The sequence below is a fragment of the Rosa chinensis genome, chromosome 4 (assembly GCF_002994745.2).
Source record: "Rosa chinensis cultivar Old Blush chromosome 4, RchiOBHm-V2, whole genome shotgun sequence".
Taxonomy (NCBI): domain Eukaryota; kingdom Viridiplantae; phylum Streptophyta; class Magnoliopsida; order Rosales; family Rosaceae; genus Rosa; species Rosa chinensis.
The window spans coordinates 51,434,142-51,449,086 of NC_037091.1; the positions used below are offsets into that span (position 1 = coordinate 51,434,142).

Below are 14,945 nucleotides of genomic sequence, written 5' to 3' on the forward strand. Positions count from 1 at the left end.
ACTCGGACCGCCATGTGTACCAGGACTATGTTATAATTTCCCCTAGAGTTGTGTGTATTAAGTTCTCTTTTGGTTCGCAGAAAAAAAAAAAAAATCCTTTAGCTTTTAATTTCCTTGAAACAGGAAATTAAAATTCCCATTAATTTTCACTAGTGTTTGGTACCATTAGAAAGATTGTTAAGAAATTTTTAATTATTGCAAGAAAATGATGATAAATGCAAGGATGAATCACTTTGGAGCATGAAATGAATAAATTTTTCTCATATTTTTCATTCTTTCAAGAAAGTGTTTTATTTTATTGTGCATCTCAAACATTAAATGATTGAGTTTTCTTTCCCAATATTTTAATTCCACAAATCAAATGAGACCTAAGAGCATATTTAGTAGACTCTCTATTTTGACTCATTAGGCCACCTCCAACCCAACAAACCAAAGTGCTAAAGGGCCATTTTTTAACTCAACCCATCAAACTAAGGATCAAAGTGTTAAAAGTTATGGCTAAAGGTGAGTAGAGAGGGCTAAATCTAGCCCTAAACATAGCCTTTTTAAACAAATGAGATCAGAAAGCTGTGGCCCACGGGTTGTAGTGGAATGTGACATAAGCATGACGTCAGTAACAGCCGTTGCTGAAATCAGCTGGCCGTTGAGTTTTTTTTTTTGTCATGAATAAAATAAATATTGAAAATATGATTCCATTTAGAATTCAACTTTATTTCATTTCGAAATCAGCTTTATTTCATTTCGAAATCAGCTTTATTCAGTTTCGAAATTAGTTTTATTCCATTTTAAAATCAGCTAAAGATATTTTTTATTATCTAAAAAAAAAATACAACGAACAAATATTTTTTTCATAAAAATGATTTCAATTACTATAAGTAAATTGCTGATAAAAAATAAGAACATACACATATATATATATATATGTGTGTGTGTGTGTGTGTGTATAACATATCCAAAATGTTAAAATATATTTTAGGGCTATAATTTAGCCTTGATGGGTTGGAGACAGTTGATGTCACATCGATGAATAGTACAGAATTCAGGGCTAAAATTTAGCCCCAGGGTTATTTTTAGCTCTTTTGGTTGGAGATGGCCTTAGCTATCTTAGAGAGCATGATTAACTTTTTATCAATTTTAGCAGCTGCACCAGACTCCTAAGTGACTCTCTATTATAACTTTTAGCTATCTTGCTTCTAAATATAGAGAGCGAGATAAAACTTTCTATAATTTAAAACATTCCTTTTAGTAATTATGCTACGTTGTAATCGAGTTACATATTGAGTTATCTTTCATTTATGTCACCGATGTGTCAAAGCAAATGGAGTAACCAGTATAACACTTTTTGCTAACTGGTGCTTGTTAGAATACATGTCTTCTGTAGAGATTCCTAAAATCATTTCAGGACATACTCTAGATGCTTATTGTAATTAGGGGTTTAAGCTAAACGTCCCCCCTTTGCGTTTCATTAATAAATGTTTGAGGGCTGCAGCACCATCCTTTTATTAAAAAAAAAAATATATATATATATATATATTCCTTTTGAGTTATTTTATATAATTTATAAATATATTTAAACTATTTAATTTTCATTTAAAAAATAAAAAACTAGCTAAAATAGAAAGCACTGATGTAGAAAAATTTCTAAGGTGGATAGCTAAAATGACTTTTTAGCTACTTTAACTAAAATTTGACTAAAAAATAGCTAGCATAATGTAAAGATGCTTTATGTGTCTGAAATGGAGAAAATATTCGTAGCAAAAGAAATTGCTTTTCATCACCATTATAATTTTAATTTTAAGTTTGTTGGTATGAATACTTGAGAACCATCACTTGCGAATCCCACTTGTCAGGTGTTTTGAGACTTTGAGCCTAAGAGCTAGTTTGGGATTGCTGTGATTTAAAAAAAAAAACTGCTGTTGCTGTGTTGTGAGAATAATCAGCTGTGAATTAAAATAATTTCGTGTTTGGTAAATATTATATTTAAAAATGTTGTCAGTACATAAAACAATTGCAAAGTGTGTTTTGATCCACAACAGCTTTTAAAATCAACCTCTAGGCTGCTTCTAAAATCTGCTGCTAGTGACCTATAACTTTCAATTAAAGCTGTTTTTTATTTATTTACCAAACACAATAAAATTTAAAATTTTGAACAAAAACTTATTTTTTTTTTAAAGCGAAGCAATCCCAAATAGAGCCTAAGTTAATTACCATAATAACGATGATAAAAGCGAATAACTTTATAGAAAACATCATTGTAATGCATATGGTTACATATTTGCAAACTGACTTTTCATTATCTGCAAAATGTTTTATGTTCTCGTTCATGCGCCCGATCATGACTAAGATTATCGCGGAAAAAAATGAAGTGGAAAATGAAATTACTACGGAGAATTTAGTGACCAAAAATGACCACTTCATGAGTGGCACGCAAGTACAGTATCGCTGAGCATCTTCGTACCTCATCCACCACTAAATGTGGACCGTCTGTCACGAAAAAGAAAAAAAGGTACATTTATGTAAAAGAATCCCATGTTGGAATTTATTCCCCACCTCCTCCCTCCTTCCGTGACCCAGTTTGAAATCCCTGACGTGTCCGTCAACTATTACCCATACGTGTCACCCTCTCCTCCTTCGTCGCCAGTAAATTCCCAAGCAGTAAAAAGACAGATGTAACCCTAACATACCGGTTGAAGTTGAATCTAATCGGATAAAACGGTGCAGCGAATTTAGCTGTCAATCCCGTATTAACCGGCACTGTACAACCCGGACTCTTCTTCTTCTTCTGCACTAAAAATTATCCGAACCAAGATCGGAACGGATAAACCTCTCTTATCCTTAACCGGCGGTTAATTCCAACCTGGCCCAAAATTCCGGAAAGCCCAAAGGAGAGGGAAAATAAAATACTATATATTGCACAATCACCACTCACTGTCGTCGTCATCATCCTGTCATCATCATCGAAAACGGTGCTTTCCAGAGTGTGTGATTGAAACTTTGTAAATATATATAAAAAGAAGATTCGGTTTGCGAGAGTTGGTTACGGATGGCTCAAATGATGAGGCACGAAGAACTCCCGATCCCAATCCACTCCGCTCTCGACGAAGTCTACGGCGATTCCTCGCAACTCGAGGAGGCCCAGCTCCGCTTCCACCGCCTCAAGACCAAGTTCCACAACGTCTTCGGGCACCTTCCTCAACTCTGCGCTCGCTCTCCAGGTTTGTTATTCATCTCTCTTATCTCTTTGTGGTTTGGTTTGGTTTTACGTGATTGAATTGATTTTGATTTTGTGATCGGACGGCGGTGGCGGCAGGGAGAGTGAACTTGATCGGAGAGCATATAGACTATGAGGGATACTCGGTGTTGCCGATGGCGATACGGCAGGATACTATTGTGGCGATAAGGAGGAACGAAGGAGAGAAGGTTCTGAGAATTGCGAATGTTAACGATAAGTATGAAATGTGTACTTATCCTGCTGATCCTAACCAGGTCCAATATATTTGAATTTTCTGGATTTTTTTTTCAAGTTTGATTGTTGCTATAAAATGTTCGACTTGCTCGTATGCTTATACGGTCAATTTTGTATATATATATATATATATATATATATATATATATATATATATATTTTTTTTAACAGGAAATTGATTTGAAGAATCACAAATGGGGCCATTATTTCATTTGTGGGTGAGAACTCGAGATTTTGCTTGATTGTTGTTTCGGTCTCTGTTATGTTGTGACATTACTTTAGTTCACCTCGAGTAATAATCGAGTGTTCTTTTGAACTGCCAAGTGAAATCAGTTGGTGCTACACATTTGTTTACCGTCTTCTCTTCGTGTTCTCTGTTCTGTATATTGTGGGAACATGTATTTGGTTTATTTTTGTTGCTGTTGAGTTTAAAAGTACTATTTCCAATTGCATGTGAGAAACTGATTGTTTGCATTCTTTAGGTACAAAGGTTTCTATGAATTTGCCAGATCCCGAGGAATAGATCTGGGTGAACCAGTGGGACTCGATGTTCTTATCGATGGAACAGTTCCTACAGGTAAAGTTTCCATCAATTTACTTTACTACGCGTTAATTGTATAAGACTGTCTTCTGGTATGGTGGAGTAAACTCCCAGACATTATTTATTCATTTATTCGTGTCATGTAGGGTCTGGATTATCAAGCTCTGCAGCATTAGTTTGTGCTTCTACCATTGCTATTATGGCTGCTTTCGAGGAGAATTTTCCCAAGGTATACTGTCTCTACCAATAGTTTATTGACTATATAGATAATGTACTTCAGGGGACCTCCTGAGTGGAATCACCTCTTTTAAATGATAACATTCCTTCCTTGTGAACAGCAAGAAATTGCTCAACTTACATGTGATTGTGAGCGACACATTGGTACACAATCTGGTGGAATGGATCAGGTGATTGATGATTTCCTTATTGCCGATCATTGACTTTTGATTTGGATATCCCTGTATATGCAGTTGCCCTAATATTGATTCAACATGCAGGCAATCTCTGTAATGGCTAAGCCTGGTTTTGCAGAACTAATTGATTTCAACCCTATTCGTGCTACTGATGTGCAACTTCCAGATGGTGGAACTTTTGTTGTAGCCCATTCCTTGGCAGACTCTCAGAAAGCAGTAACTGCTGCTACCAATTACAACAACAGAGTTGTTGAATGTCGTCTGGCTTCAGTAAGTTTGATATATATTATAATATCATGAATTTTTATATTGGACATAGGCTGAGTCCTAAATGTGCATCAAAGTTTAAATTTGTTGAGGTCCTAGGTCCTAGTACAGACAGTGTCTGTTTTATGAATGTTACTGACAAGTGGATGGGCAGCTGAAAATGTTTTTTACACAAGTTGGATAGCTGTCTGAATATAAAGTTATTATAGAATTTAAGATGACTACGATACATTTTTGTCTGAGATGGTCTCTACTCACAATGTGATCTTGTACTTCAGATTCTACTTGCTATAAAGTTGGGAATGAAGCCACAAGATGCAATTTCAAATGTCAAAACTCTTTCTGATGTTGAAGGGTTGTGCATGTCATATGCTAGTACCCGTGGGTCTTCAGATCCTAACCTGGCTGTAAAGGTATGTTCTTTCATTTTCTGCCCACATTTTTTATTTATCAACTAGTGGTTGATGCACAGTTTGTCACATGCAGTTCATAATATCACTTTCGGCTTTGTTACAGGAATTTTTGAAGGAAGAACCTTATACAGTTGACGAAATTGAGAAAATCACTGGGGAAAATCTAGAATCTATCTTTCGAAATTCTGCATCTTCTCTGGATGTGTTGAAGGCTGCAAAACACTTCAAGTTATGTCAGGTACTTGTTCTGTTTTCTGCTTTATCCAATCATCACTAAATCTGTTGATTCTTTTCTTTTAATTCTAACAAAGTCTTATTTACCAGAGAGCCTCCCATGTGTACTCTGAAGCCAAGCGGGTGCATGCGTTCAAGGACACTGTATCATCAGATTTAAGGTATATTTATTAGTTGAGGAAATGGTAATTTCAGGCTTTAAGGATGGGAATAATCTTTCTCCTCTTAGGGCTTTAAGACAGGGAGGCAAATAACTTTTGCTGCTAGAGCATGCCATATCCCCCTCGTTCCCCATGATGCATTAGAAGTACATTGATTAAAGATGGAGAAGAAATCTTTTCATTAAGAAACTAAAAACTGATCCGTAGGATCTTAGATCTGTCAGAAAATGAGAAACTTTAACTTAACATGTTGCTGTGCTTTTACATAGATGGTCACCACGATATGTGGATGTTCCTTTGAAGCATGAATGAAGTATGCTGTCAAATCAGTACTACATGTAGTTTTATTGCAATAGCTGAACTTTTGTCAATGGCATTTTGCATCGTAAACAATTCATTTGTAGCAATTACCTTCTGCATTTTGCACATATAGTTCTGGTATCTTACTATTTGCATTGTTGCCTTATTTTTTGAAGCTAGATTGGTACGATGTAGACAATACCAGTGTTTTATTAATGCTGTTGTATTTTTGCAGTGACGAGGCTAAGCTGAAGAATCTTGGTGATCTAATGAATGCGAGTCACTATAGCTGCAGTGTTTTATATGAGTGCAGGTATAAATTGTTGCAACATTATGACTTATGTGTGACAATGAATTTCATATATTCTGATTAAAAACCAAAAGCTTCCCAAAACTTAGGTGATAGACATTGGAGTTGCAGTTTGAATGCAGCTATAAATTCCTAGACCTAAACAAAATAAACTGTTTTTAATATTGAATCTGAAACCTTTTTGTATGACCTCGTGAAAGCCAATGAAGGATGATTGTAGTACTGGTTTCTGAATTCAGAACTTTAGTTGGCGTTTCTTACCCTCAGTTTTATTTACTACCTATACTTTGTTTCACATGACTAGTTGTCCGGAGTTGGAAGAACTTGTAAATATCTGTAAAGAGAATGGTGCTCTTGGGGCAAGGCTGACAGGAGCCGGGTGGGGTGGCTGTGCAGTTGCATTGGTAAAAGATAGTATTGTCCCACAGTTCATCCTCAATTTAAAGGTAAATTGGTGGGCCTATACTTTCCGACACTAACAATTGAGTTGTTGAATACAAATGTCCTTATGGTTCTTCTATCTTATCAGGAACGGTTCTACCAGTCAAGGATTCATAGAGGTGTCATAAACAATAACGATCTCGGCTTGTATGTTTTTGCTTCCAAGCCTTCAAGTGGCGCTGCTATTTTCAAGTTTTAGCGTATGTCAACTTGTTCAGCCCCTCTGTAACTCGGGCCTGAACCATTGTAAAGATGCTCCCCTCGTGATTTAGCTTAATTTATGTCATCGAACCATATCAAACTTGTCTTCAAAAATAAACCTATGCCTAAGGTCTCATAGTTAAATGTATCCAATACTAGAATCATCAGTTTCTCTCATGGAGATTGTGGACCTTGTGATGTATTTTCTGTAAATTTTAGCATTCGAGTTTACAGATTGAGGAGCAAATTAGGATGTTCCTTCCGAATCTGAATCTTTCTGGATGTGATGCATGGTTGAAGTACTAGTGTCATAAAGTCATGTAAGACATTTATCACATCGATCATACTCATGGCTTGGTACAGCCAAGGGTGTACTTTCTTGTGCACGCATTCTGTTCATTCCTACACCTTTGTCAGAGGAGATGCAGTAAAGTGGGTTAAAAAGGCTTTCCTAAAGGAACTAAAAGAAAATAGTTATAAAAGCCACGTTAGTATTCAACAGAATTGATCAATTGAAGATTGGACCAAAAATATGTTTTTAAAATGAATATTTCTTAAATTTGAAAGCGAAGATGACACGGCTCTCAATCGCTGGCAGTGAAGTGAAGGTCCCAGCGGTGTAGATGACAAGTGAAGATGCAGAGTACGTGACGTGTGGCATTGTGGGGTCCAGACTCATATGCGAAAATGTGGGCATGCAGAATTTTCGGTACTCCGCCCAAGAATCTTATCATGGTCCCATCTCATTTTACACACACACCGAGACTGAGAGCAACCTTCGTGCCTTATTTTCATTTCATTTCTTTTCATGCTGCTTAACAAACTCCAGCTCATAAAGAGAAAAAAAAACATCCAGGTACATAAGTTGGTTAAGCTAGGTTGAGATCGGAGGACATATCATTTCATATCTTTTTTTGTTTGTGTGCCATCTTGTTGTTTAGAAGCAATTTGTCTGCAAGAAGGTAATTGTTTAGAAGCAATTTGTCTGCAAGAAGGTAATTCCGTAATCACAAGTGAAGTGAACGTTCAGTACTTTATTATGAATTTAAACTTGAAATTGATCGTTAACTCACCCAAGTTAAGACACAACTAGACTATGTGTTTACATTTATATTATCAGTCAAGTCAAAACAGTACAAAATATGACATATGAAAATATTAAAAATTTCGACATCGAGCATCTTGGATAAATCTAAAAGTACTTAACAAACCAATTTATCGAATAAAAACCGTTTAAAACTAATTAGCATTCAACACCATTAATTTCTCTATAAATATCTCTTGCTTAGCGGCGGTTCAAGATATTGTCACCATATTCTCTTATTAACTCTTTGATGAAGGATGGCATGGATTTTAGGGTTTCAGCCTGAAGACTCAAAAACTGGGTAAACTCTCTCTTGTTCTTGCGCCTACAGTGAGGGAGTGTGCCCTTTTAGAAGAACACGAACATTAATTAGGAAATAGGCATTTCCGCCTGTCCTCTTAACTATATATTATCTGAATTTGTACCTATCCACAACCTCATATTTTAAGTTTCCATAACTTCCTTGGTAAAGAACTGCTTCAGTTTTTAAGCTTATCATGTATACAAGTCCAAAAGCTGTAACTATCTCCAACAACGACTTCAAACCAACCAATGCAGATGAACTACAACAGCACAAGCTCTAAAAAAAACACAAGATTGACCTAACATCAAAACATATACTTGATCAACTACTACAGATGAAGTGGCTTTGTAACCAATTAAATTAGGTGCCATGGACTTTGAGCAGTTCGATCAACACAACATGGGACTAAACATAATGAACTCTTAAATTAAATTAGGTACCAAGATCATATATTTCGAATAGTAGCTACATAAGGGTTTAGTACTGTAGCTTAGGAATAGTATTGGCTCGACTAATTAGTAACAGTATCGGCTCAAGTCAAGCCAGTCATAAAAAGACAATTTTGCCTTTCGGTGTTTTACATAATTGCACAGTCCACCACCTGTGCTATTACGTGTTGGTTCCGAACTAGGTGTTTGCTTCTTCTAGCACAGATTAGCATTGCTCGAGTACAGAGAGAGAGAGAGAGAGAGAGAGAGAGAGCGGATCTCCTTCTTCGCTTCCACATAAAGAGAGAGAAGGGAAATGGTTAATATCTATTAGACAAATTATCTTCAAACATAAATTAAATAAGGGTAGGTGAATCACCTTTTTGGGTACCACCTGCATCCCACCTTATGTGATAATTGAAATGACACAGTCACGTTTTTTAGGAAATTCTGTGATAGATTGGTTTTTTTGCTACATCAACTGTCATGTAAGGTGAGATGTGAGTGGTACCTAAAAAAATAGTTCAATTAGCATTACTCATATAAATTAAGTGATCAAGGAAATTTCAAAATAAGTTGCTTTGAAGATATTTAGAATCTTGTCTGAATCTAAATATAAATGCATGCACTACCAAGAGAAACACAATCTAATAATGCATATTCTGTTAATCGAATCATCAGCATCAACGTCCTATTATTAGCACAAAAAGAAGCAAATCAACTTCATGCATAAATAAGTGGATTCCCACACAAGTTTCCCACCAGCAGAGCAGCTCAAACCCTAAATCAAATTTCCAATAGATATAAAGATCTTCACCATTCTATTCACGTGGAATGTGGGGTGAGTGGCAGAGTGGGTATGTGGGTTTGGACCTACCCCATCAATTTCGTCTTTTATGTTCATGAATTTCTGGTCACAGAGATTTTGAATGGTATGGAGGGGAGGAGGAGCAGTAAACTGGAGTCACAATCCAGCAAGACAATGACTATTCCTGTCTTGAACAATGTAATCGAGGATGGAGACCTTGATGAGCTTGTTGAAAAAAATTTTGGACCAATTTTGTTTGTATAGTAATGATGTTTGGAATTTGATTAACTTTTTTCGGGCGTGGATTATTATTGTACAAACTATGCCATTCACGAAAATGAAGGGAAATGTTTGTCCAAAGGAATCTTGATAAGCAAGAAAGAGAGCTTGTTGATAATGTGTTTCTTTTTTTTGCTTTAGTGAAAGCAAATTTGAGAGTGACATTATTCTCTCGGTGGAATTTAAGGACATTGAAAATTTGAAATTAAATGGATTTGTCATTGAGCTAGTTATTTGTGAAGAGGACCATATCACTTGCAATCAGGACAGTTGTTTTGTTGAAAGGAAATTAGAATATGGTTGGGATAAGATGAATTAAAAAAAAAAAAAAAAAATTGATGGAAATGATGCGAATTAATGGAAATGAGTTAATCGACAATTTATGCCAAGTTCATGATGCTAATTTCATCAATTGTAATAATTTTAAACCAATTGACGGAAGTGTTTTGGCCTCTTGATTTTAGTCATGCTAGCTTTCAGCCATGTGGATCTAACTCATTTAGCCCCGATGGCAATAGCGATGGCGTTCGTGGCTTGATGTTGTGGCTGTGACCACTTATTATGTCTGGTGTATAGCAAGATTGATGGAGCTGAGGTGGTGGTGCCTTTCTCCTTTTGGATTCAAAGGGGGTGGAGCTTCTTTGTGGCTCTGTGGTTCGGCGGAGTGACTTCGGTCTGAGTTCCAACATGCGGTTGCACGAATCGTTGTCAATAGGGTGATGTCATGGTTTGATCTCACTAATAGAAAGGACATCAGTAACATTAATGTCATTTGAGTCAGTTACTTTATTACGAGGTTATCGCCTCTAACTCAAAAAAAAGTGAAATTACTTGAGTAATGACTCTGTATGTCATGTCTTTCACTTGAGTTATTTTTTGTAATTTTTACTTCAATAATAACATTAATATATTGACTAAAAAAATATTTTCACATTAATAGCTACATATCATCCGATTATTGTAACAAAGAGACAGTCATCTACTACATTCTAAATGAATCTAAACTGAAACCCATGAATCGTTGAATCATTGTAAGTACAAGAATAGTTTTCTTTCGAGCATATGTAACCAACTCTACTAAAAGATCTCTTAAAATTCAAGTTTATTGGCCTCACGATGTGCCGAGTTCTATATTCTCAAAGGGTTTGGAGATTTGGTACCTGACGCGTGAAGCATGATTGAGTCCTAGATTGGGTTATTCCAAATATTTAATTATATGATTTGAAGAAAAAAAAATTTGACATGGCAATTTGTTGCATAAAAGTCCACTAATGGGTTTTCAAAGATGCGAATACCAACATCTTATAATGGGTGTTTGTTGCCTTTCTTTCTAAAATAAGTATTTTTATTCTGGCTGAGTTTTCATATTTTCATAAATAAATATTATTTGAGGAGAAGTATTATGTCACCAGATGTTACAGACACGATCATAATTCCATAAAATAAGACTAAATTCAACATCTTACCAAATATCCTTGTAGCTTTTCTTATCAAAATTAGTTTTTGTTGTTGCCTGATTCATTTAAGTTATTATGTTTTCGTAAACGAACATTACTTACGTGAAACCGTCATAACAAATACAATCATAAATCTGTAAAATAAAATGAAAATTAGACGCAATTTTGACTGTATCTAAATTCAGAAATCGGTATTATCACACTGACCAACGAAAATCAAACTTATCATCTTACTGTAACAGTTTATTTTACCAGACAATTAGTTATGCAATTAATGTGCATTCCCAACTCAAACAATTTGACTGTCCAAACGTTAATTAATTTTCACATATTTTCAATATGACAAAAATTAAGAATATTCCACAACGTCAATGCATCACATAGCATATACCCCCGGTTTAGGACAATTTAACAAACCTAAACTAAAATTCAAATAAGAGCCATCTCCCGAGTAGCCAACCACAAAAGTCCATCTGGCCAACCTTAACCGGCCGATTCCAACACACAGTAGCCAAATCCAAAAACATAACATTTTTCATTTCAACAAGAAAGAAAAATCTAGAAAACCCAAATATAAAAAAAAAAACCCATCAAAGTCAAAGACTGAAATGCCACCGTGCCTGTGTCGGTGAAGCTTCTTCTTCCTCTTCCTTAATTGCTTGTTCAGCGAAGCCAACAACAACAACAGACCTCAGATTCCCACCATTTGCGGTGCCTATTTATCCGACGAAGATATAGCGCCATTCGGTCATTATTAAATCTTTGAATCAATCCCACTTTCTCCTGAAACCCCTCGTGTCCGTCCATTCACACCTCTCTAATATTAGCACCTCCTCTCTGCCTCCCTATTTGACGCTGCTTTGCTTCGCTGTAAGGTTCTTTCTCCGCATCGGATCTGGGGTTTCTTCGCTTCCGTTTGAAGGTTTCTTTCCCATTTTCTCTTTTCATTTCTTGGGTCCAAGTTTTCAGATTTTTTTCAAGGTTTCGGTTTTTGGGTTTTTCTTTCTTTTCTATAAAGACTGTTGCTTTACCTGTGACGCTTATTAAAGGGTTTGGTTTTTGCTCTGTAAAGTTTTCAACTTTAAGTTTTGGGTTTGCGTTGATTTTACATTCTTGTTTCTTTTTTTCCACCTCTGTGTTGTTGGTATGCTAAACATGTGAAAGCTGCTGCATTATCGATTATTCCTTTTTCGGTTTCTTGATTATCAACACGTTTTGATGCATTGTTTCGTTCGGTGTTAAGTGTGTATTTTGTATTGGTTTTTTTGCTTGTGTTGGTGTTAAATGGTTGAGGGGTTTTGTTGATTGACAGGAGTGAAGGGGGAAAGAAAGGAGGAAGCTTGTTGTTTAGTGAACCATTATTGGTTGGGGGAGGCGGTGCGAGCCGTGTAGAACAAGATAGATTGGAATGAGCCTGTCTTCGATTTGATTGCAAGTTAAATAGGAAAGTGTTGTTTACTTGATGAAGCTAGATGTATTTGTGGTCAAGTTTCGCCTGTGAATCTAATATATAGTGCAAAGAGGTTGTTTTTTGTGATGGGTTGAATTGGAAGATTCAAATTTGGGTGGAACTATTGTGGCTTTGTTCATTTGGAGCCTGGAGAGGGGATCGGAGATTGACTTGGGTTTGGTTGGTTGTTATGGATCATAAGGGTCTGAGAGATAAAGATTTTGAAATCGATCTTGAGAGCGGGGTGGTAGTTAGTGAAGAGGATTCAAGTGATAGCTCTGTTTCGAGTGTTAAAAAACAGGCAAAGACGCTGCTAGCAAAGGTTTATGGCGGATTTTCGGATGGATCAGTTAATGCTGAAGAGAGGGTTGGTTTGTGTGGCAATGGTTTCAACTCCAATGGGGTCTGCCCCGAGAATTTGAAGTTGGCAACAAACAAGACACTGGAGGGAAATGGTGGTATGGATCGTGAAGAGAAGACTCGGCCGAAAGATAAGCGGAAAAAAATGAGCAATAAAAAGGCCCCTAAACCTCCCAGACCTCCAAGAGGCCCGTCATTGGATGCCGCTGACCAGAAGCTAATCAAGGAACTCTCTGAGATCGCAATGTGGAAACGTGCAAGGGTTGAGAGGATGAAAGCCTTGAAGAAGATGAAAGCTGCTAAGGCATCATCATCCAATACCAATATATATGCAATGGTGTTCACGGTTCTCTTTTGTGTAGTGCTACTCTTCCAAGGTAATATCTTTTGTCATTGAGCTTGAGGTTTCATTTACCAAATTGATAGTGGTTAACTTTTTTGTGGTTAGTTTAAGGCAGAACAGAAAAAATTTCACCTCATGTTATTTTAGTTAGGAAGTGAGAACTATATGTCACTGTTTGTTTAATGTGTTTAAACTACAGCAAACTGAACAAATAGCAATTTTGGATGGGATCGGTAGCCATGATCTAGCGTTTCTTTTGGTCAGTCCTGATAAATAAATATCATGTTGTAGTCAATACTCACTAGTATATGCCTTCATCATGTCTTTAACAGTTATATCCAGCCCAAGGCTTCCTATATCTTCCATTTTTCCTGATGTTTCTTTGGTAATGGTCAATTTACATTCTATTGCCATTTCTGTGCAGGAATTTCATCTAGCAGAAGCTCAACTGGAGGCTTTGAGGGATCTCCTTTGTCTGCAGGAAGAACGGAGGGCAGTTTGATCTCAATTCAGTTCTACCCAAATCCGTCATCAACTGCCCCGAATGGACCTGGTTCCGAGTCTCCCAAGTATGTTAAATTCATCTTAGCTTCAAATATGAAATATCCTGTTAGCAATTTCTTTTATTTGTCTATTACATCTTCATAGTTAGGAAAATAATGGATTGCTTTATATTTTCCTTCTACTTGAGAAATGTATTAGTTAGGTATTCTAAAATAAACTTTTCTATACCTTGCAGTATGGTAGAGCAGGTTGCTGGTTCAGATCAGCAGGAGAAGCTGCAAAGATGGGCACGATGATATATTAATCTTGTTGCCTAGTCTGCCTTGAAGAACAATTTTCCATGATGCGTTGGATCCTCATGCAAGCCATTGCTGCTTGCACTTTTTGTAAGCATCTACTGCAGCTTGAACAGGCCGGGTAGTTTATCCCCTCTATGTACATTAATGAAAGCGGGGGAGAAGGCGAGAGAGAGCGAGGGAGAGAGATAGAGAGCACCATACAGTTTTTAGTGTGTTTTGTAGTTGTTGTCAAATGCACACTTTGCAAATAAGTTTACCGGTTTAATTTCCAAATTTTGGAATTTGAGTTTGTTCCCTTTCCAGAGCCAAGAGAAAGAAAACCCCTTTATAAAATCTGTAGGAAATCTAGTCACCCAACTCTGCCCGCTTTTCTTTTCATTTTGGAAGTGATTTATGGAAACCATTGCCAGTTTGTAATATACAATGTATATGCAGCATGTGTTCTATATGCCACTTTCCTTCAACGAAATAAAATGTTGGGGTTCCTTAACTATGCAGAGATTTTCTTTGTGGCTGGAAAATGGTCTGTGGAGAAAGGAAAAGATTTTCTTAGCTATTTTTCTTTTCTGGTTATGCAGGACCAGTTGGGGCATTCCCAGGTGATATGTGCCTGCATTTTCTTTATCTTTTCTTTAGGAATATGCTTTGAACCAGATTGTGCTTCTAACACCCGGATGCATTGGCTTTAACAGTTAACATGTGGTCTCACATGGTATTGGCTTATGGTTGTAGACTGTAGTCAGCTATGCATGAGAATTGAGACTAGGGAATAGACCACCCCATGTCACCTGTCTTTCTAGAGCTTTCGCTATATGTAATTAAATATAAGGGGTCCCAATTTATCACAAGCTAACATATGCCTCACATGCATACATTAAGCAG

The 14,945-nt window shown here is 36.5% G+C and overlaps 2 protein-coding genes across 2 annotated transcripts; both read left to right on the forward strand.

The window, feature by feature from the left end:
* Positions 1-2,995: 2,995 nt before the first annotated feature.
* On the forward strand, positions 2,996-7,013 carry LOC112201004 (galactokinase). Its single transcript, XM_024342009.2, has 13 exons — positions 2,996-3,215; positions 3,311-3,486; positions 3,638-3,684; positions 3,949-4,043; positions 4,154-4,236; positions 4,346-4,414; positions 4,505-4,690; positions 4,966-5,100; positions 5,204-5,338; positions 5,425-5,495; positions 6,031-6,108; positions 6,410-6,551; positions 6,635-7,013. The coding sequence occupies exons 1-13, from the start codon at positions 3,044-3,046 to the stop codon at positions 6,743-6,745; spliced, it is 1,500 nt and encodes a 499-aa protein (XP_024197777.1). The 5' UTR covers positions 2,996-3,043; the 3' UTR covers positions 6,746-7,013.
* A 4,674-nt stretch (positions 7,014-11,687) lies between these two features.
* LOC112201005 lies at positions 11,688-14,554 on the forward strand. Its single transcript, XM_024342010.2, has 4 exons — positions 11,688-12,029; positions 12,420-13,294; positions 13,685-13,829; positions 14,000-14,554. Exons 2-4 carry the CDS (start codon positions 12,748-12,750, stop codon positions 14,058-14,060), a joined length of 753 nt encoding a protein of 250 aa, XP_024197778.1. The 5' UTR covers positions 11,688-12,029; positions 12,420-12,747; the 3' UTR covers positions 14,061-14,554.
* The last annotated feature ends 391 nt before the right edge of the window (positions 14,555-14,945 follow it).